This window comes from Cuculus canorus, chromosome 3 (genome assembly GCF_017976375.1).
Source record: "Cuculus canorus isolate bCucCan1 chromosome 3, bCucCan1.pri, whole genome shotgun sequence".
Classification (NCBI taxonomy): Eukaryota; Metazoa; Chordata; class Aves; order Cuculiformes; family Cuculidae; genus Cuculus; species Cuculus canorus.
The window spans coordinates 68,135,409-68,157,864 of NC_071403.1; the positions used below are offsets into that span (position 1 = coordinate 68,135,409).

General features: G+C 46.8%; 1 protein-coding gene across 1 annotated transcript in view; it reads right to left on the bottom strand.

The window, feature by feature from the left end:
- The window catches only part of ELP3 (elongator acetyltransferase complex subunit 3), a 131,669-nt gene that overhangs the window by 51,054 nt on the left and 58,159 nt on the right, over nucleotides 1-22,456 (bottom strand). The window contains exon 10 of the mRNA XM_009563769.2: nucleotides 9,508-9,701. Within this exon, the coding sequence (XP_009562064.1) occupies nucleotides 9,508-9,701 (194 nt within the window). The remainder of the gene's footprint in view (nucleotides 1-9,507; nucleotides 9,702-22,456) is intronic.

Consider the following 22,456-nt stretch of genomic DNA (forward strand, 5'->3'; position numbering starts at 1 on the left):
CACCGCCCTCACAGCAAATAATTTCTTCCTTATATCCAGTCCAAATCTCCACTCTCTTAGTTTAAAACCATTACTCCTTGTCCTGTCACAACAGAACTTGCAGAAAAGTCTGTCCCCAGCTGTGTTATGCAGTCTCCAATTTGAATGCTCGGCTGGGAAAATTCATCGGAATGACAACATTTTTATACTGGAACGCTAGATACTTAAAAGGGAAAAGGTGCTGTTTAGCAAATGATTAATGGTGAAGCTCAGCCAGCAAGCCTAGAGTCATCCTATGGGTATGTCAGTCAGAGAATCGTAGATCATCGAATCTCTGCGGTTGGAAAAGACCTCTAAGCTCATCCAGTCCAACATTAGTCCAACCCCACCGTGCCTAATAAACTATGTCCTAAAGTGCCACACCTACATGGCTTTTGAACCCCTCCAGGGATGGGAACTCCACCACTGCCCTGGGCAGCCTCTGCCAGGGCTTCACCACTCTTTCAGTAATGAAATTTTTCCTGAGATCCAATCAAAACCTCCCGTGGCACAACTTGAGGCCATTTCCTATCATCCCATCACTTGTTACTTGGGAGAAAAGACCAGGACCCACCTTGCTTCAACCTCCTTTCCAAGAGCTGCAGAAAACGATAAGGTCTCCCCTCAGCCTCTTCTTGTCCAGGCTAAACATCCCCAGGTCCCTCAGCTATTCCCCATAAGACAAGATATAAAACATAAGCTGCCACTCAGGAGTACGCAAATGGCAGAACTCCTCCCTTCACTTCCCCAAGGGAGGTACAAACATGAAATTTAAAAGCAAGACCAGGTGATCAGCCCCAGTGAACATGGGTTCATGAAAGGCAGGTCTTGCCAAACTAACCTGATCGCCTTCTGTGACAAAGTGACTCGACTACTGGATGAGGGAAAGGCTGTGGATGTAGTCTTCTTGGACTTCAGTAAAGCCTTTGACACAGTTTCTCACAGCATTCTGCTTCAGAAACTGTCTGCCTCTGGCCTGGACAGGCGCACACTCTCCTGGGTTGAAAACTGGTTGGATGGCTGGGCCCAGAGAGTGGTGGTAAATGGAGTTAACTCCAGCTGGAGGCCAGTCACAAGTGGGGTTCCTCAGGGCTCGGTACTGGGTCCAGCCCTGTTCAATGTCTTTATCAATGACCTGGATGAAGGCATTGAGTGCACCCTTAGCAAGTTTGCAGATGACGCTAAGCTGGGTGGAAGTGTGGATCTGCTGGAGGGTAGGGAGGCTCTGCAAAGGGACCTGAACAGGCTGGACTGCTGGGCTGAGGCCAATGGGATGAGGTTTAACAAGGCCAAATGCCGGGTCCTGCACTTGGGGCACAACAACCCTATGCAGTGCTACAGACTGGGGGAAGGGTGGCTGGAGAGCTGCCTAGAGGAGAAGGACCTGGGGGTGTTGGTTGACAGCTGACTGAACATGAGCCAGCAGTGTGCCCAGGTGGCCAAGAAGGCCAATGGCATCTTGGCTTGTATCAGAAACGGCATGACCAGCAGGTCCAGGGAGGTGATTCTCCCTCTGTACTCGGCACGGTGAGACTGCACCTCGAGTACTGTGTTCAGTTCTGGGCCCCTCACCACAAGAAGGATGTTGAGGCTCTGGAGTGTGTCCAGAGAAGAGCAATGAAGCTGGTGAGGGGTCTGGAGAACAAGTCTTATGAGGAGCGTCTGGGAGAGCTGGGGTTGTTTAGCCTGGAGAAGAGGAGGCTGAGGGGAGACCCTGTTGCTCTCTACAACTACCTGAAAGGAGGTTGTGGAGAGGAGGGAGCTGGCCTCTTCTGCCAAGTGACAGGGGACAGGACAAGGGGGAATGGCCTCAAGCTGTGCCAGGGGAGGTTCAGGCTGGACATCAGGACAAAATCTTTCACGGAAAGGGTCATTGGGCACTGGAACAGGCTGCACAGGGAGGTGCTTGAGTCACCTTCCGTGGAGGTGTTTAAGGGACGGGTGGATGAGGTGCTGAGGGGAATGGTTTAGGGAGTGTTAGGAATGGTTGGACTCGATGCCCCAGTGGGTCCCTTCCAACCTAGTGATTCTATGATTCTAATGTTGCACCACGTGGCAATTCCAAATGCTTCTCCCTCTCCCTGCTGCAACTCTGCCCTGGCATCTGATACCACAACACCTAACTGCACCACTCTGTAACCCAAAACCCTACAGGGAAATAAGGACTGTACAAACAGGAAACAAACAACCTAATCCAGGGGAAGGTGCCCTTGCACACGGCAGAGGGGTTGGAACTGGATGGGCTTTATGGTCCCTTTCAATCCAAACACTTGAGGACTCAATGATTCTGTGAAAGATACTTGGTACATTGTACAACAGGTTGGTCTCACAATGAGGCTCAAACCTTCCTTGGTGAGTATTCTTCCTTTTCATTATCCATTCAAGCATTCAACAGAGGAAAGAGCTGAATATCACAAACACCATTCAGAGAAAGGGGTGGTTTAGGGAATTGGTAATGTAATTAGCTTAATCCATCTTTGGTTCAGTAGTGATTGAAAGTCATCATCATCTAGCAGCTGCCTGATGACCTCTGTAAAACGTATTAATTGATCTATTCAGTTCCTGGAGGACTCACATGCACATCACGGTCCCCACTGACAATCACATTTTCGGCAGTAGGTCTATAAATGAAAAAGGGCTTCAACAGTCCTTAAGACGTGATCATTACACAGCTTCAGCCTTGCAGAAGTTTGAGACACTGGTAAGGGGGGCAAGAAAAGGAGCTTTCCTGTAAGTTAAGAATGAAAACAAGGGCAACAGACTCCAGGGTTTTCCTCCTGTTTCAGCATCACAAGCCAATGCCGCAGAATCATAGAATAGTTTGGGTCGGAAGGGATCTTAAAAGGATCCCGTGGCAGGGACATCTCCCACTGGATCAGGTTGGTCAAAGCCCCACCTAACCTGACCTTGAACATCTCCAGGGATGGAGCAGCCACCACTTCTCTGGACGAGCTGGGCCAGGGCCTCACCACCCTCACAGGAAAACTTTTCTTCTTAAGACCTGATCTCTATCTCTCCTCTTTCAGATTAAAATCGTTCCCTCTCATCCTATCCCTCCACTCCCTGATCAAGAGCCCCTCCCCAGCTTTCCTGAAGCCCCTTTCAGTACTGGAGGCTGCTCTAAGGTCTCCCTGCAGCTTTGTCTTCTCCAGGCTGAACAAGCCCTTCTCTTTCAGCCTGTCCTCATAGCACAGGTGCTCCAGCCCTCAGGTCATCATTGTGGCCTCCTCTGGACTCGCTCAAACAGCTCCATGTCCTTCCTGTGCTGAAGACTCCAGAGCTGGATGGAGAGCTCCAGGTGGCATCTCACCAGAGCAGAGCAGAGGGGCAGAATCCCCTCCCTGGCCCTGCTGGTCCCACTGCTGTGGATGCAGCCCAGGACATGGTTGGTTTTCTGGGCTACGAGCACCCACTGCTGGCTCATGTTGAGTTTCTCACTCCCCAGCACCCCAAGTCCTTCTCCTCAGGGCTGCTTCCAATCTATTCTCTGCCCAGCCTGTGTTTGTGCTTAAGACTGCCCTGACGGAGGTGCAGGACCTTGCAGTTGGGCTTCCTGAACTCCATGAGGTTCGCACAGCCCCACCTCTCCAGCCTGTCCAGGTCCCTCTGGATGCCATACCTTCCCTCCAGCGTGTTAACCACACCACACACTTTGGTATCATTTCAGTGCTACTTTCAGTGCTTTACTTTCCTCTTCTGATTTTGCTGTTCTTTTTCCTACAAAGCCAAAGACCCTGTGAAAAACTCCTCTCCTCTTATGCTCAAATGCCAAAAAGCTGAGGCAAAATAAAATTAGTGACCCAGGTCATTTATTCCGTGGATTTGAGTAAATAAGACACTGCAGCGCCAACGAAACATACTTCAAGGAGCTTCAATTAGAGGAAATGAGCACTTCACACTGCGACTAAAGGACATACTAGGGGAGAACGGCATTTTCATCAGGGCATATTAGATCTACAGTGATAATCTAACAAAACGCCCTTCTTCTAATTATGGAAAGGCTCCAAAAAGTCGGACTATATGTATTTTCCCCACAGGGATACAGATAAAACATTGAGACATCTTCCAGTACCAGATCTTTAGCAAAATCCAGAGTCAGCTCTGAAACAGTAAAGAAATACTGCAAATAAAAGATCGGTTGCAAGATACAATAACTTGAGCCACTCTCATTTGCTTAGCAGGGAGCAAACTAAATTAAAACATTACGGTAAAAAATAAGCTTTTCAAGAAAGACAAAGCAAGAAACAGGGTTTTCATTCCCACTTCAGATTAGGGTAGAGCATTTAAATCACAGAATCATGGAGTGGTTTGGGTTGGAAGAGACATTGAAGACCACCCAGGTCTAAGCCTCTGCCATGGGTAGGGACACCTCCCACTGGATCAGGTTGCTCCAAGCCCCATCCAACCTGGCCTTCAACACCTCCAGGGATGGGGCAGCCACCACTGCTCTGGACAAGCCGGGCCAGGGCCTCCCCACCCTCACAGGAGAACATTTCTTCCTAAAATCTCATCTCAATCACCCCTCTTGCAGCTTCAAACTGTTTCCCCTTGTCCTACCCCTGCACTCCCTGATCAAGAGTCCCTCCCGAGCTTTCCTGAAGCCCCTTTCAGCACTGGGAGGCTGCTGTAAGATCGCTTGTCCTCACAGGGGAGGTGCTCCAGCCCTTGGATTATCATCGTGGCCTCCTCTCGACCACTGCAGCAGTTCCTTCTAAATAGTGTGCCCCTTGAGCATACACAGTAACCGCCTGTTCCGAACAGTCACAAAACGGCGCCGTGCCTGTGATTTTAGAACTTGTTAAAATGCTAAATAACTGCAGGGATATGGGGGATTAAATCCTGACCTTATTAAAGTTAATGTGCAGTTTACCAGAAGCTTCAATAGGGGCGATTTAATCTTTTGTTTGTCAAGAATTAATGCATCATTTAGGTCACTTGTGAGGCAGTTGGTTGAAGCACACAGTGAAAGTCTAAAGACCTGGAGAGTCCACACTAAGCTCATGCTTATTAAATGGTCTTGGTTAAGTAAGGCATTTCATTTCTTCATACTTCATTTCTTCAGTTCTTGCCTCTCTACTCCACTCTGGTGAGACCTCACCTGAAGTACTGCATCCAGTTCTGGAGTCCTCAGCAAAGGAAGGACATGGATCTGTTGGAGCAAGTTCAGACAAGACTACGGTGATGATCTCAGGGCAGAGGACCTCCCATATGGGGACAAGCTGAAAAAGTTGGGGTTGTGCAGCCTGGAGAAGAGAAGGCTGCAGAGAGACCTTGGAACAACCTTCCAGTACTGAAAGGGGCTTCAGGAAAGCCGGGGAGGGCCTCTTGACCAGGGAGTGCAAGGACAGGATGAGGGGGAATGGTTTTAATCTGAAAGAGGGGAGATTGAGATGAGATATTTGGAAGAAATGTTTTCTTGTGATGGTGGGGAGGCCCTGGCCCAGGCTTCCCAGAGAATTGTTGGCTGCCCTATCCCTGGAGATGTTGAAGGCCAGGTTGGATGAGGCTTTGAGCAACCTGATCCAGCGGGAGGTGTCCCTGTCCATGGCAGGGGGATTAGTACTAGATGGGCTTTAAGGTCATTTCCAACCCAACCCTCTCTATGATTCTATTATTCTATGTGTCCATCAGTACAGTGAAAATAACATCAATAGACAACACTGAGATCCAGGAAAAAAAAAAAGTCTCAAGTGTGTGGCACTACTGTCATTTCACACCTTCTCACGCACCAAAGCATGCTGGTGGTAATGAGATCCACAAACACGCAGGATAAATAGAGTATTCAGAACCTCTGACAGCTACAAAACACCTTGAAAGATCTAGTCTCATCCATTGAGCCATCAGGAACAGCATTCCATTTTTTTTAAACCTGTTTAACCTGCTTTCCTGAAGCAGAAAGACTTGTACTGTGTTCTGTCAGTGACATCTCTGTCATGCTCACCTGACTCCTTAAACTGATTATTCTGAGCGCAGAATCACAGAATCATTAATGTTGGGAAAGACCTGCAAGCTCATCCAGTCCAACTGTCGGCCAAACTCCACTGTGCCGATAACACCATGTCTCCAAGTGCCATGGCCACACATTTTTTTAACTCCTCCAGGGATGGGGAGTCCACCACTGCCCTGAGCAGCCTCTGCCAGGGCCAAACCACTCTGTCAGTAAAGAAATTGTTCCTAATATCCAATTTAAACCTCTCCTGGCACAACTTGAGGCCATTTCCTCTCATCCTATCCCTTGTTACTTGGGAGAAGAGACAAACATCCACTTCACTCCAATCTCCTTTCAGAGAGCTGTAGAGAGCGAGATCTTCACTCAGCATGTAAGGGAGCACAAAAGAGTGCCTTAAGTGTCCTCAAACCCCGGTACTGGGGAACAGAGATCCCAAACAGCTGTCTTGACAAGGAAGGGCACATGGCTCAGTCTCTCCTCAGCAGGGTTTCCTAGAAAACCCAAATGCTGGTACCAAACAGCAGGTGAGTACACAAAGAGCTCAGGATAACTTGTGTGGGGCATAGCTGGATCCGAAAGGATTGGGGCAATATAGGCTCAAATGCAAGAATCATGAATGAATGACAAAGGATTTGAGATGGAAAGGGCCTGGGGGAGCAATGGAGAACAGGGAAAAGCTGGCTGTCCACAGTGAAGCAGAGTTCGTTACAGGCCACAAACGTTTTTAGAAATCTGGTTTTGTTCATTTATTCTGTGACAGAGTCACTGAATGGCCCTGAAAGCAATTTGGATCACAGTAATAGCTTTTGGACTTTGCATTGGAGGTGTAAAAATCAGTAATCACCATGAACAAGTTTCAGATAACATCAGGCAGTCAGTAAGAAAACAGCTGTTCCAGTGGAACATAATAACTGACAACTGGATGACAGCTGGACGGAGGCTGCTGGTGTCAGCAAGAGAAACCACAGCAAAGCTCAGGCAAACCAGCACGCCAAGCAAACACATTCCTGAGTCTATGTTCCTTTGGAGAAGACCTATGTGAATAAACCTGTTCATTTTAGGTATGATGCAGGCAGTGCAGGGATAGGACGAGGAGGAATGGTTTGAAGCTGAAAAAGGGGAGACTGAGATGAGATCTTAGGAAGAAATGTTTTCCTGTGAGGGTGGGGAGGCTCTGGCCCAGGTTGCCCAGAGAAGTAGCGGCTGCCCCATCCCTGGAGGTGTTCAAGGCCAGGCTGGATGGAGTTTGGAGCAACCTGATCCAAAGGGAGGTGTCCCTTCCCATGGCAGGGGGATTGGAACTGGATGGGCTTTAAGGTCCCTTCCAACCCAAACCATTCCATGGTTCTATGAAGCATCACTAAGCATCACCGGGCTGCCAAGTCAGAAGATGTCCTCGCATTATGAAGAAGAGCATTGCTATGTCTTCACTGAAAACTAGCACCATTTCCTTTCTTTAAATGAGCTTAAACCCCACTTTCTGAACAAAGACATGATCTACTGGAAGGTGTCCTTGCCCATGGCATGGGTGCAGGAACTGGGAGGGCTGTAAGGTCCCTTCCAACTCAAACCATTTTATGATCGTACAGTGATACCATGATGAACAAATGGGCCATTGTACCTACTGTGGAACTGACGAGAAAGAAGATCTGCAAGGAGAAACTGCAGGAGTTCCGCCTTTATTAATAAAGTTTCTGCAAATAATATGAATATTGAGTTGGTACTTCCTGTAAGCCATGTTTTGCTTTATTCCTCAGCATCACATCCAGGGGAAGTTTAGATTGGATATTAGGAACAATTTCTTTACTGACAGAGTGGTGAAACCCTGGCAGAGGCTGCCCAGGGCAGTGGTGGAGTCCCCATCCCTGGAGAGGTTCAAAAAACTTGTGGCCATGGCACTTGGAGACATGGTTTGGTAGGCACAGTGGGGTTGGGCTGACAGTTGGACTGGATGAGCTTAGAGGGCTTTTGCAACCTTAATGATTCCATGATTCTATGTTTCTCTGCTTACCCCTGCTCCATCATATATCTGATAGGGCACAAAATCAAATGCCCTGGAGAAGTCCAGACAGGTGAGGTCTAATGCACAAGGCATTCTCATTCTGCATTCTTTTGGAGAGTTCTTAGCACTGTTTCCAACTCATGTAGCTGAAAGACAATTGAACACTGTCTGCACATGGAAAAATACGCAAGGATTCCATAGCCTCCCTTCCTAATATCAGAGAGATGTAGGTGGTAAGAAAAACAATGTGAAGAAGACCCCACATTGAAAATACTGAGCTAAATGGAAGTATTATCTATTGTGCTGGCAGGTGAGGACTGGAAGCAATGGTATAACCACAGCACATTTATGAAAACCCTGCAGCACCCATGGGGAATGACAGGAAGACTCTAGCCAAAAAAAACATGACATACTTCGCAGCTTCAGCAACAGACAGAGGAAATTTCACCCACAGCCAAGAGGCAACAATTCACCCACATCATTAATGTACTGTGTGTGCCACATGCTATGTCCTTGTCTGACTGGCAGTAAAAGCGGGGCCTCCAGAACTGGTGAAGTTTCTGGGTGCATCACAGAATCAGCTCAATTTAAGTAGCTTCTCATTCCACTTGGTCTCTCCCATTCTGAATAGCTTAAAAATCACAGAATTACAGAATGGTTTGGATTGGAAGGGACCTTAAGCCCATCCAGTTCCAACCTCCGTATCATGGGCAGGGACATCTCCCAATGGATCACAGAACCATAGAATGGTTTGGATTGGAAAGGACCATGAAGGTAATCCCGTCCAACTCCCCTGCAGCAAGCAGGGACATCTTCAACCAGATCACGTTGCTCAGAACCCCATTCAACCCGACCTTGAATGTTTTCAGGGACAAGGCATCGACCACCTCTCCGGGCAACCTGGGCTAGTGCCTCACCACCCTCAGCAAAAAAATTTTCTTCCTGATATCTAGTCTAAACTTGTCCTCTTTTATTTTAAAACCATCCCCTCTTGTTCTATTGCTACAGGCCCTGCTAAAAAGTTTTTCCCCATCTTTCTTAACAGCCCTCTTTAAATACTGGGAGGCTACTCTAGGGTGTCCCTGCAGCCTTCTTTTCTCCAAGTTGAACAACCCCAATTCTTTCACCCTCTTTTCATAAAAAAGGTGCTCCATGCCTTTGATCATTTTAGTGGCCTCTCTGGACCCACTCCAACAGGTCCATGCCTTTCCTGTGCTGAAGGGTCCAGAGCTGGACACATAGCTCCAGGTGGGGCCTCACCAGAGAAGAGTAGGATGCTCAAAGCTCCATCCAACTTGGCCTTCAACACCTCCAGGGATGGGGCAGGCACCACTTCTCTGGACAACCTGGGTGAGGGCCTCCTCACCCTCGAAGTACAAAATTTCTTCCTAGTATCTAATCTAAATCTCTCCTCTGTTCTGCATTAATTATAAAGCCTGAGAAACAATTAAAGAGTGAGTCAGATCTTGCTGTAATTAAAGTAAGAATTACTCTAAGGGCAATAAATCAATATACAATGTCTAACACAGAAAATTACCTCTGAACACGGTACACACGTGTCCATGGTGGGACAAGGGCCAGGATTCTGGCTACCAGATCCACCAGAGTACTGGGGGGGTAGCTCTTGTATCTTCCAGTCTTCCAGAGCTCATACAGACCAGTGCCACGGATCACTAGTGTTGGATAGAGCTTCATGCCGTCTGGGCGAAAAGCAGGATTCTCAAAGAACTCCTGAAAAAAAGGAAGAAAAAATGCAAGTTAGGGCAAAACAAACTACATTTCCCGGGGCTTCAGTGCCCCAACAAAACTGATTTCAAGACAGATTTTGGAAAAGGTGGTTTTAAGTGTGGTTTAAGAATTGCTGGCTTACATTAAGTTACCAGTATGCATTGGTTTATAATGCTTTTTGAAATAACAGACATTGTCCTGGATTTAAAGAGAAGGCCACTAAAGAAAAAGAATCCACGTGACAACACTACGAGTCAAATCTGTACTTTCCTTCTACCCTTCAGTGTGAATTCAATAGATACGGCACCGTTTATTGTAACAGACTCCGCTCAGAATTAGAACAATAGGAATGAGGGTACTTATCTTCCATCTCAGTAGGCCTCATTTAGTGATTAATCAATGTGTCTGGGACAGGGTTTGAATAGCAATGAAGAGAAACAGTTTCATTCTACAATGGTGTTCCGAACAATTCTGGAGAAGAGGAGGACAAACTGTATCTCCTGCTAACTTCTGTCACTAAGCCCCGGCACAGAACTGTGAACAGAACAGTGCGAGCTGCCACTAGATACAATCACATTATTTCTTTGCAGATTAAATTTCAGTAATGATAATTAAAATAAAATCACTTACAAAAAACCCAAAACCCAGGCAATGTATAAATAAAAAAAAAAAAAACAAAAAAAAAAACCACCCCTGAATCATGTAATCATTAAATTGACTTAAGTGATGACACACACACCTCGAATTCTGGGTTCACTTCTGGGCCCTCCACTCCGAGAAAGACATTGAGGCACAGGAGCATGTCCAGAGAAGGGGAACAGAGCCGGGAAAGGGGCTGGAGAACAAGCCTTGCAAGGAGTGGTTGAGGCACCTGGATCTGTTTAGCTTGGACAAAAGGAGACTGAGGGGAGACCTCATCATTGTCTACTACTGCCTAAAAGGGGGTTGTAGCGAGGTGGAGGTGACCGTTGGTCTCTTCTCACAAGTAACAAGTGACAGGACAAGAGGAAATGGCCTCACGTTGCACCAGGGCAGGTTCAGATTGGTTATCAGGAGAAGTTTCTTCACTGAAAGGGTTCTCAGGCGCTGGCAGAGGCTGCCCAGGGAGGTGGTTGAGACATCATCACTAGAAAGATCTAAAAGATGGGTAGTTGAGGTGCTCAGGGATATGGTTTAGCAGTGAACAGATACGGTTGGACTTGATGATCTCAGAATTCTTTTCCAACCAAATGATTCTATGACGTGGCCCTCCTTATAACACCATCTACAGGCCAGATATAATACTGAATTAGATTGCTGCACACTCCAAATCCATTGCTTGATCTCTCTCCTGCACGGTACCCTCATAGTAATAGAACCCCCAAAAGTTTCTTAAGATGAGTTAATTGGCAGGTTCTCACTGTTCCACCCATTGCTGCTGGCTTGGGTACTCACCAGTACTTTGCTAAAGTGCTTCAACATATTCACGTGGCCCAGACCCAGTCAGACATTTTGCTACATTTCCTACTGCTGCATGTTAAACCAGCTCCTGGAGAGCTCTGGATGCTGGGATAAATGGCCATCAGCAGCCTGCTGGGAGCAGGACCTTCTCCACCTGCACAGGTCTGATCGGCTCCGTTGGCTCACTATGCTTCACAAAACCTACTTCAATGTGACGAAGAGCAGCAAATGGTTTGCTGCTAGCTAAAGCACCCCAGAATAGATTTGCACTGAATCACAGAATAGTTTCTGTTGGAAAGGACCTTAAAGCCCATCCAGTTCCAAGCCCCTGCCATGGGCAGGGACACCTCCCACTGGATCAGGTTGCTCAAAGCCTCAACTAACCCGATCTTGAACACCTCCAGGGATGGAGCAGCTACCACTTCTCTGGGAAACCTGGGCCAGGGCCTCACCTCCCTCACAGGAAAACATTTCTTTCCAAGACCTCATCTCAGTCTCCCCTCTTTCAATGCAAAACCGTTTCCCCTTGTCCTATTCCTGCGCTCCCTGATCAAGCGCCCCTCCCCAGCTTTCCTGTAGGCTCAGTAAGACACACATTCTCCACTCTCAGCCTCCAGGAGGGACACCTAACTCATTTCTCCTCAAAGAGTATTTAAGACACAAGGCCAATCATCCCAGACAGGTAACACACCTCATATTCCATTAAGTTGTGCTATCTGTTAAGTAAATGGTTTACGAGGAAGTTTGCCAAAGGCAGATAAAGATGATGACGCCAAACCCCAGTGTAAAGATCCTCATTCTTGAGTGCGCGCAGACAGAAGGATGTTCTCCTTTCCTCAGGTCTGTTTGTGCATTCTACAAATACTCCCATTTGTCAGGAACCACACATCACCATGGTGAGATGAAAACACATACCTATCTGCCAGCTCTGCAATAATAAAATCATCACCACCACCTCTGAGGAAAGGACATAAATGATTTATTTGGAGATGCTCTGGGCTGGTTTGTGCTGCAGCTCCACAGGCAGTAGATGTGATGGCTCCCTGCCCACGTTTCCAGCCATGCCATCATGCTCCCAGCCTCGAGCCAGCTCTGACTCCTGATGGACCCTTGACCACAATGACTCACCTCATTGATGCAGGAGAACCTAATGTGCATTTTGAGGACAGTGGTTTCCTTTTGTTTAGTGTTGGGTTGGGTTACGGCACTGTCTGTTGACCACCACTGATGAACCACACGATATCTTTAGTTGGAAGGGACTCATGAGATTAATCAAGTTGAACTTCCAGTCAGATCAGAAACAGGACCTACCTCCATGTGACAGAGGGACATCCGGAGGTACCTGGACAGGCTGGAGAAGGGCCCATGTGAACCTCATGAAGTTCAACAAAGCCAAGAGCAAAGTCCTGCAACTTGGACTTGGGTTGGTTGGGGCACTCCTTCGTTTCAGTACAGGCTAGGGGATGATATGATTGAGAGCAGCCCTGAGGGTGAAGGACTTGCAGTGCTGGGGGATGAGAAGCTAAATATGAGCTCGCAACATGAGGCTCACAACCCAGAAAGCCAAACCGTGTCCTGGGCTGCATCCAAAGCAGTGGGACCGGCAGGGCCAGGCAGGGGATTCTGCCCCTCTGCTCTGCTCTCGTGAGACCCCACCTGGAGTCCTGCATCCGGATTCGGAGCCCCCAGCATAGGAAGGACATGGATCTGTTGGAGTGAGTCTAGAGGAGGCCACGAAGATGATCCGAGGGCTGGAGCACGTCCCATCGAAGGACAGGCTGAGTGAGAGAGCTGGGGTTGTTCAGCCTGGAGAGGAGAAGGCTGTGGGGAGACCTTAGAGCAGCCTCCCAGTACCCGAAGGGGGTCTACAAGAAAGCTGGGGAGGGACTTTTTACAAGGGCCTGTAGTCATAAGATGAGAGGGAACATTTCTAAACTAAGGGAGGGGAGATTTAACCTGTATATAAGGAAGACATTTTTTACAATGAGGGTGGCGAGGCACTGGCACAGGTTACTCAGATTTCTGTGATTCTATGATGACAGCTGGGAACCGTTCTGTCTGCTTAATGCATCTTTTGGAAGCGTGTGCTCTCCCCTCTGCCCAAGGTTTTAGCTTGACTTTATAGGTCAATACTGTCAATAGTGGCTACCAGAGAAGGCAAGCACGCTCTGCCCTTGGTTGACCACTCACTCTGCTTCTTCTATGCTGGCCCTCGTGTGAATCTGATGCTCTAGATGCAAAGAGGGGAGAAAAGGAATCATGGAATTGTTAAGGCTGGAAAAGACCTCTCAGCTCATCCAGTCCAATATTAGCCCAGCCTCCCTGTGCTGACTAAACCATGTCCCAAAGTGCCACAACCATATGGTTTTTGAACCCCTCTAGGGTTGGGGATTCCACCACTGCCTTGGGCAGCCTCTGCCAGGGCTTCACCACTCTTTGAGTGAACAATTCTTTCTAATATCCAATCTAAACCTTCCCTGGTGCAACTCGACGCCATTAATTCCCTGGACTTCTTCTCAAAGCAAGCAGCTGTGAAATCTACAGTCACACAGCATATGGGGTAGTGTAGGGTCAGAAAAGTAATTCAGAATCCTTTTGTCCTGGAACAACCCAAAAGGATGGATTTCCTTCTTTTCTGAGTGGTTAGAGGCGCTCTAATGTAAAACAAAGCAACTGTGAAAAAGGAATGAGAACATCCCGTAAGAAGTGCTCTTTCTGCCAAGAGGAGCTCTGTGGCCAAGTGGCACTGAAGAAGAGAAAGACATTAAGGTAAGGAAGCAATGATGCTTCCCAAATGAGCTACTGGAAGGTAAATAAACCACTCCAGTGAGGAAAAAAAGGCTTCAGTAAGGCTATGCATTAATGTTCACACTGATACTGAACACAAAAGCATATCTGATTCATCAGGCTGAATAGTTAAACATTCCCTGATTTATATTGCAGATTAAAGGCAAAGGCATCCACACAGCACTAAGGTTAAAATCATCCAGCAGCCAAAGGCAAGGTCAAAAGTTAACAGTTCTGATCATATTGTGAATTTTGCAGCACATGCTGCACATTTTATGCCAATATATGAAGCTCACTGATAACGCTACTTCAGACTGCAGAAATGCTGGCATTAAAAAAATTAACTTATTTACTTCATAGACTCACAGAATGGCTTGGTTTGGAAGAGACTTTAAAGCCCATTCAGTTCCAACCCCCTGCCATGGGCAGGGACACCTCCCACTGGATCAGGTTGCTCAAAGCCCCATCCAACCTGGCCTTCCAACACCTCCAGGGGTGGGGCAGCCATCAATTCTCTGGGCAACCTGGGCCAGGGCCTCACCACACTCACAGAAAAACATTTCTTCCTAAGAGCTCATCTCAATCTCTCCTCTTACAGCTTCAAACTGTCCGCCTTCATCCTATCCCTGCACTCCCTGATCAAGAGCCCCTCCCCAGATTTCCTGGAGCCTCTTTCAGTACTAGAAGGTTGTTCCAAGGTCTCCCTGCAGCCTTCTCTTCTCCAGGGTGAACAGCCACAACACTCTCAGCCTGTCCTCATAGCAGACATCCTCCAGCCCTTGGATCATCTTTGTGGCCTCCTCTGGACTCACCCCAACAGATCCATGTCCTTCCTGTGCTGAGGACTCTAGAACTGGACACTAGGCTCCAGGTGAGATCTCACCAGAGCAGAGGGGCAGAATCCCCTCCCTTGCCTTGCTGGTCCCACTGCTTTGGATGCAGCCCAGGACATGGTTTGGTTTTCTGGGCTGCAAGCGCCCATTGTTGGCTCATATTTAGTTTCTCTCTCCCCAGCACCCCCAGTTCTTCTCCTCAGGGCTGCTCCCAATTCATTCTCCGCCCAGCCTGGACTTGTACTTGGGATTGCCCTGCCCAAGGTGCAGGACCCTGCCCTTGGCCATACTGAACTTCATGAGGCCCACACAGCCCCACCTCTTCAGGTCCCTCTGGATGTCATCCCTTCCCTTCATTATGTCAACTGTGCAACACAGTTTGATGTTGTTGGCAAACTAGGTCAGGGTGTCCTCAATCCCACTGTCCATGTCTGAGACAAAGATGTTAAAAGCCAGTCTCAATACCAAACCCTGGGGAACAGCACATGTCACCGCTCTCCATTTGGACATAGAGTTACTGACCACAACGCTTTGGGTGCAACCCTCCAGCGAATTCCTTACCCTCCAAGTAGTCCATCAATCAAATCCATGTCTCTCCAACTTATTGACCAATATGTTATGTGGGACAGTGTCAAAAGGTTTGCACAGGTCTAGGTAGGTGTGTTGGTTACTCTTCCTTTATCCATTTCTTAAACTATTTCTCAAAACATTCCTCAATTTTAATCATTTCAAAAGTTATTAATTTTAAAAAAGATACAACATACAACAAAGCAGAGTCTTCTGTTTTCCCAGAGCCCCTTTTTTCTGACAGTAAACTTTAAATAGTTTCTGTAAATCCCACTATTTAGCAGCTTAACCTTTTCCCATTTACAAACAGTTTTGATTAAGCCTCTCATGAACAAAGGAAGCATAAAATGCCAACACATGCCAAGCATTTGTAGGAATTGTAGCCTTTTCTTTTTTAATTAGACACCTTAAAAGGTGTCTTCAACTGATAAAAAGTTTCAGAAGAGTTTACTGCCAAAACAAATTCAATTGCTGAGACAACACGTCTTCCAGAGGCCACCATCCAGAGCGTCACTGGAGTCGACAGGAGGCTTTCCAACAGCTCTACAAGCACTCAATCAAGGCTTAAATCCGCATCTGCTCATGCACTGTGAAGTAAGATGTTAAAGACAACCAAGAGAGAAAGGATCCTTATGTATTTCCAGTCCTTTTGAATCACTTGAGGATGCTGCGTAGTGCTCTCATGCATAAATATTCCAAATGGAAGTACACACAACTTCAAAACTACGAAACCAATTTTCTTTAAAGGTGAAGTTTTAGAGAATTACAGAATCACTAAGGTTGGAAAAGACCTCTAAGATCTTCAAGTTGAATCATCAGCCCAATACCAACATGCCTACTAAACCAGGTCCCAAAGAGCCAGGTATACACTTTATTTGAACCCCTCCAGAGGTGGAGACTCCAGCACTGCACAGGGAAGACTCTGCCAGCCCTTCACAACTCTTGCAGGAACCAAATTGTTCCTGGTATCCAATCTAAACCTCCCCTGGTACAACCTGAGGCCATTTCCTCTCATCCTACCCCTTGTTACTTGGGAGAAGAGACCAGCAACCACCTGGCTCCAACCTCCTTTCTGGGAGCTAAAGAGAGTGATGAGGTCTCCTCTCAGCCTCCTCTTCTCCACACTAAACAGCACCAGCTCCCTCAGCTTCTCCCAGAACTCCTCAGCTCCAGATCCTTCCCCAGCTTTGTTCCCCATTCTCCAGACATACTCCATAAACTCAGAGTCCTTCTTGCACCTGTTTTCTACCCTATAGCTAAAGACAATAAGTTAACCAGCATTTAAAACGTCTCATATCATAAAGACGGATGTTAGGGTAAAATTTTAAATTTGTGTGTGCACAGAACAGATGGGACATGATATCAAAGTCATTTAATTGTAATTAAAAATACAGTCAATTCAGGTCAGCTGAAACACAAATGATCTGGGGGTTCATAAACATAGAATCATAGAATGCTTTGGGTTGGAAGCCCATCCAGTTCCAATCCCCTGCCATGGGCAGGGACACCTCCGACTCGATCGGGTTGCTCAAAGCTCCATCCAACCCGGCCTTCAACATCTCCAGGGATGGGGCAGCCACCAGTTCTCTCAGCAACCTGGGTCAGAACCTCACCACCTTCACAGTAAACATGGATCTTTTCAAACTCTAAAATACAGTTTCTCATAACCTTGCCCAATTTATGTGGTATGAAAGAAAAGCTGAGTACTTTTTCACAGTCAATAATACAATGAGTAAGCAGAGAATCCTGGAAGCCACTATTTTTTTGCTTCACCTGAGCTCCATTAAACAAACTCTCCTTGTAGGAGCAGTTGCTCTGTGAATGACAAGCAATGAATCTTAATAAGATCCCATCAACACACACTCAGTCTACAAGGTTATACAAGTTAGCCGCTAACATATTTTATGGGAACGGTAATTGATTTTAGTAGCATATGCCTTTGTTGTAGAAGTTCCCTGTTATTAAAGCTAATGGCATCCATAGGATCCATTCATCCACCACCTCGTAAACTCACAGACACTATGAATAATCAGGGTCCAAAGGGTGTAAAATCAGTCATTTCAAAGCCAAGAAGCCACTGATTTGTTCATCAAGGCAGACGTATCAAAGTGCGGGATGGAATCCTTTCACCCAACTCCCATCAATTGCTCAAAGTCTTAAAAATTGCACGACATTGTAATTACTGTCCAAGAAAAATTACATGAGTTGAAACCCAAAAGTCAAACTAACACTATGCAAACTGAAGAAAGTGAATCATAGAATGACAGTTGTTTGGTTGGAAAAGAACTCTGAGATCATCGAGTCCAACCATACCTGTCCACTACTAACCCAGATCCCTGAGCATCTCATCTGCCCATCTTTTAAATCCCTTCAGCAATGCTGACTCCACCACCTCCCTGGGCATCCTCTGCCAGTGCCTGAGAACCCTTTCGGTGAAGAATTCCTGATACCCCATCTAAACCACCCCATTTCCTCTCGTTCTATTGCCCCTCACTTGGGATAAGAGATCAACACTCACCTCATTACAACCTCCTTTCAGGCAGTTGTAGACAGTGATAAGGTCTCTCTCTCAGCCTCCTTTTCTCCACGATAAACAGCCCCAGATCCCTCAGCTGCTCCCAAAACCCCTGCGCTCCAGACCTTTCACCAACTTCATTGACTTTCTGCAGACACACTCCAGTGCCTCAATGTCTTTCTTGCAGTGAGGTGCTCAAGGATTTGAGGTCCAGCCTCACCAATGCTGAGTAGAAGAGGTCACAAAATCAGGAGATGAAGCCCTGAACTTCCAACACTTCATTGTTGTGTGTGTTTCCAATAACCTTTACAAAGACAAAACCTGTTCGTCACTCATGTGCCTGCTCAGAGTTGCAACACAAAGGTCAAACGATTTGTGACTGCAGTAAGACCACATGGCAGTTTGGTTCCATTTTCAAGTCCAGTAATAGCACAACTCAGCTGATATTAAAAGATTATACCTTGCAGTTTTTATCTGATTTTCCTGACCACTTTAAGCACAGAACAAATTAGAAACGAGTTTTGAAGACCCTGAAAATGTGCATTTCTCCGAAACATGAAAAATACTATTTTATGGGATTCTACTTCACCTTTTTACAGCCCAAAGATTCAGTTGCCATCCTTAATCTTCCTGCTTTCAAGATGTTCAGCACTTCCAGAATATATCGATTATAGGATAAGGGCAGTAATTTGGAAAGCGATTAACTAAAATGTTACGATTTTGTAAAAGTAAAGAAGTAAACGTCACCAAAATCTATTTTCTAATGACTGTCCACTCCCGGTCATGTGCAACTCAACCTGGTTCTTGAATTGGTTCCTCTACTACAGCCCCAGCACTAAACAGACGATTAAATTAATGTCTGACTGCATTAAGATGAGCATTATCTGAACTCTCCAAATTGCAGCATTCCTTATCGCCATCAGCTGTATTATTTATAACTATGAATGCTGGTAGCACTTGAAAGCTACCGCCTTGAATGACACTTCCAACTCTACAGGGAACGAACAATCACTTAGTAGTTTAATTATATGCATTAATAGAAGCTTGTGGCTCAAAAATGTGGCTCCATTTTAACTCAAAATTTGCATTTTCCCCTCTTTTGTGTAAATGCAAGTCTAATTAAAATGTAATGATAGGATCTGCCTTCACTGATAGCGACAATGGCCTACTGACCGAGAAGTGCAGACCAAACTGTGCCTTTCACTGCCTTCGGAGCAGCCTGGGAACACACACCCCCTTCAGGAACCCCAGGCCTTTTCGCTGGGCAACCTTCCAGCCACCCTTCTCAAGCCTGGAGCGCTGCATGGGGTTGTTGTGACCCAAGTACGGGGGTCACATCTGGCCTTGTAGAATCCTATCCCATTGCCCTGGCCCATGGACCCAATCTGTCCAGACTCCTCTACAGAGCCTTCAAGAGATCAACACTCGAGCAGATCAACGCTCCTGCCCAACTTAACTATCACCTGCAAACTGACTGAGACTCAATTGCCTTATCCCTGTCACTGATAAAGATCTTAAACAGAACCATCTCCAACACCGAGCGCTGGGGACACCGCTTGTGACTGGCCACCAGCTGGATTGAACTCCATTCACCACAACTCTCTGGGCTCGTCCATCAAGTCAGTGTTTTACCCAGTGAAGCATATGCACATCCAAGCCACGAGCCACCAGCTTCTCTAGGAGAATGCTGTAGGAGACAGTGTCTAAGGTCTTACTGAAGTCCAGGTGGACATCGTCCATAGCCTTTCCCTCATCCACTAGGAGGGTCACCAGGTCACAGAAGGAGATCAGGTTAGTCAAGCAGGACCTGTTCTTCCAGAACCCATGCAGACCGGGCCTGAAGACCAGCATATATTAGGGTGTAGAAAACCATCAGAGATTGTAGCCTGTTAACACACAGCAGGTGAAACAGAAAGTTTGTTAGAATCACAGAATCATAGAATAGTTTGGGTTGGAAGGGATCTTAAAGATCATCTAGTTCCAACCCCTCTGCCATGGACAGGGACATCCCACTAGATCAGGCTGCCCAAGGCCCCATCCAACCTGGCCGTGAACACCTCCAGGGATGGGGCATCCACAACTTCCCTTGGCAACCTGTTCCACTGTCTCACCACTCTCATGGTGAAGAAGTTCTTCCTGATGTCTGGTCTAAATCTGCCCCTCTCCGGTTTATACCTGTTACCCCTTGTCTTGTTACCACAAGCCTTTATGAAAAGACCCTCTCCAGCTTTCCTGTAGGCCCCCTTCAGGTACTGGAAGGTCACCATAAGATCTCCTCTAAGCCTTCTCTTCTCCAGGCTCAACAAGCCCAACTCTCTCAGCCTGTCCTCACAGGGAAGGTGCTCCAGCCCTCCGATCATCTTTGCAGCCTCCTCTGGACCCGTTCAAACAGCTCCATATCCTTCTTACGCTGACGATTCCAGAACTGGACACAGTATTCCAGATGAGATCTCACAAGAGAGGAATAGAGGGGCAGAATCACTTCCGTCGACCTGCTGGCCACGTTTCTTTTGATGGAGCCCAGGTTGGCTTTCTGGGCTGCAAGCGCACATTGCCGGCTCATGTCAAACTTCTCATTGACCAGCACCCCCAAGTCCTTCTCTGCAGGGCTGCTCTCAATCACATCATCCCCCGTCATGTACTGAAAATGGGGATTGCCCTGACCCAGGTGTAGGACCTTGCACTTTGCCCTGTTGAACCTCATGAGGTTCTCAGAGGCCCACTTCTCCGGTCTGTCCAGGTCCCTCTGGATGACATCCCGTCCTTCCGGTGTTGCATCTACACCATTCAGCTTGGTGTCATCTGCAAACTTGCTGAGAGTTCACTCAACCTTGCTGTCAATATCATCTTGTTCCATATTAATGTTGCCTGTTCAGTTTGCTAGTCTTTAAATTCCTAAAGGAAGAGGCTCAAAATACTAACATTTATCAGTAGATAGATCATTGAAGACCTTGACACACGTTAGTGAACTACTACAAACAGCGCACATTAACCAAAACATATGGTTTTGGTTGCTATTTAACAGAATAATCTATCTGCTTCCTTTAGGATGTTCCATAATGCCTCATATATAGACTCTGAATGTCAAATAAGAAAAAGGGATGTTTCTGCTAACATCCAGAGTGAAGAATGTGAAGGCCCATGTAATCCACCCTCTGAGGCACTGAAAGCTGTTATGCCTCTTCAAATCCCCACAACTTTCAGCTTGGAAGAAAGACTTTACCACATCAAACCGAGGAAAAAATTGCTCTTGGGGTGCAAACAAACACATTTCAGACAAACTAATAGACAGGAGCACCCACAGATGCGAAGCTGCCTCCAGAAAGTTACTTACTAAGACAAAGACCCTCAGTTTCATAAATACCCCAATTCTCTAAATGGTATAAGAAGCTGCTGCTGCCAGACGAGGAGGGGACATGCCTGCCTCCCATCCCATCCCTCTCAAGACCTCTTTTTACCCTGGACTGTCAGGATCAGAAGAGGAGGCTGAAGGAAGACCTCATTGCTCTCTGCAGCTCCTGGAAAGAGCAAGGTGGGTGCTGGTCTCTTCTCCCAAGTAATAAGTCATAGGACAAGAGGAAATGGCCTCAAGTTGTGCCAGGAGAGGTTTAGATTGGATATTAGATACAATTTCTTTATTGACAGAGTGAAGCCCTGGCAGAGGCTGCCCAGGGCAGTGGTGGAGTTCCCATCCCTGGAGGGGTTCAAAACACATGTGGCCATGGCACCTGGGGACATGGTTTAGTCAGCACAGTGGGGTTGGGCTGACTACTAAGACTGGATGAGCTTTGAGGTCTTTCCCAGCTTTTGTGATTCTATGATCTACAAGTTGCCTTCTGTCTAACACTCACTGGACTTTTGCTTCGTCGAAGTTCACCCATAACTTATTGCAAGGAGATCCTGCTCTGCCACAGTTCCTGGCACTGCTACAATACAACTCAATAATAAGAGGAGACATTTAACATTTGGAAGAGGCCTTGGGCAGCGGCAACGTGACCTTGGAGCATGGGTTTGACTCCTGAACACAGGATCTATCCGAATATCAAGACAAATATCTCCAGATTGTGCTCACCGCACCGAGCAGACCCATCTGCTCAGGTTTGCAGGTGCTCCAAGTGACCCTCCATTTATTACGCAGTTTTGGAGAAACCCATGAGAATACCTTAATCAATTTGCTGTGAAGTTTCACCTTCATTTTTACCAAGAACAGAACCCTGGTCTTTATGTTTCTGTGAGGGTCAGCTTTTCCCTACGGCTAAGGATAGGAAATACAGCATTTTTCATTGTCTTAAGTACACAAGTTTTGCAACACAGAGCCCTTTAAAGTGTGTCTTCTACTCTAAAAACATTGAGACCAGCAACTCTACAATGGTTTTGATAAACTAATCCTCCTTCATCAGACTTCTCTTTCCCATATTGACCATTGATACAGCCGTCTGCTTCCTCCCACTCCACTTAGCCCTGCAAAAGCTTCTATAATTTATTAAGTTCATGGTAAAACCACAACACTTTTCCAGTATGCTTTGGTTTTATGTAAAAAAACTCCAACAACTAAGTCCTCAAAGATTTCATTGGGACATCATGGCTTATCCACCCTGACGGCAAGCTTTCAGTTG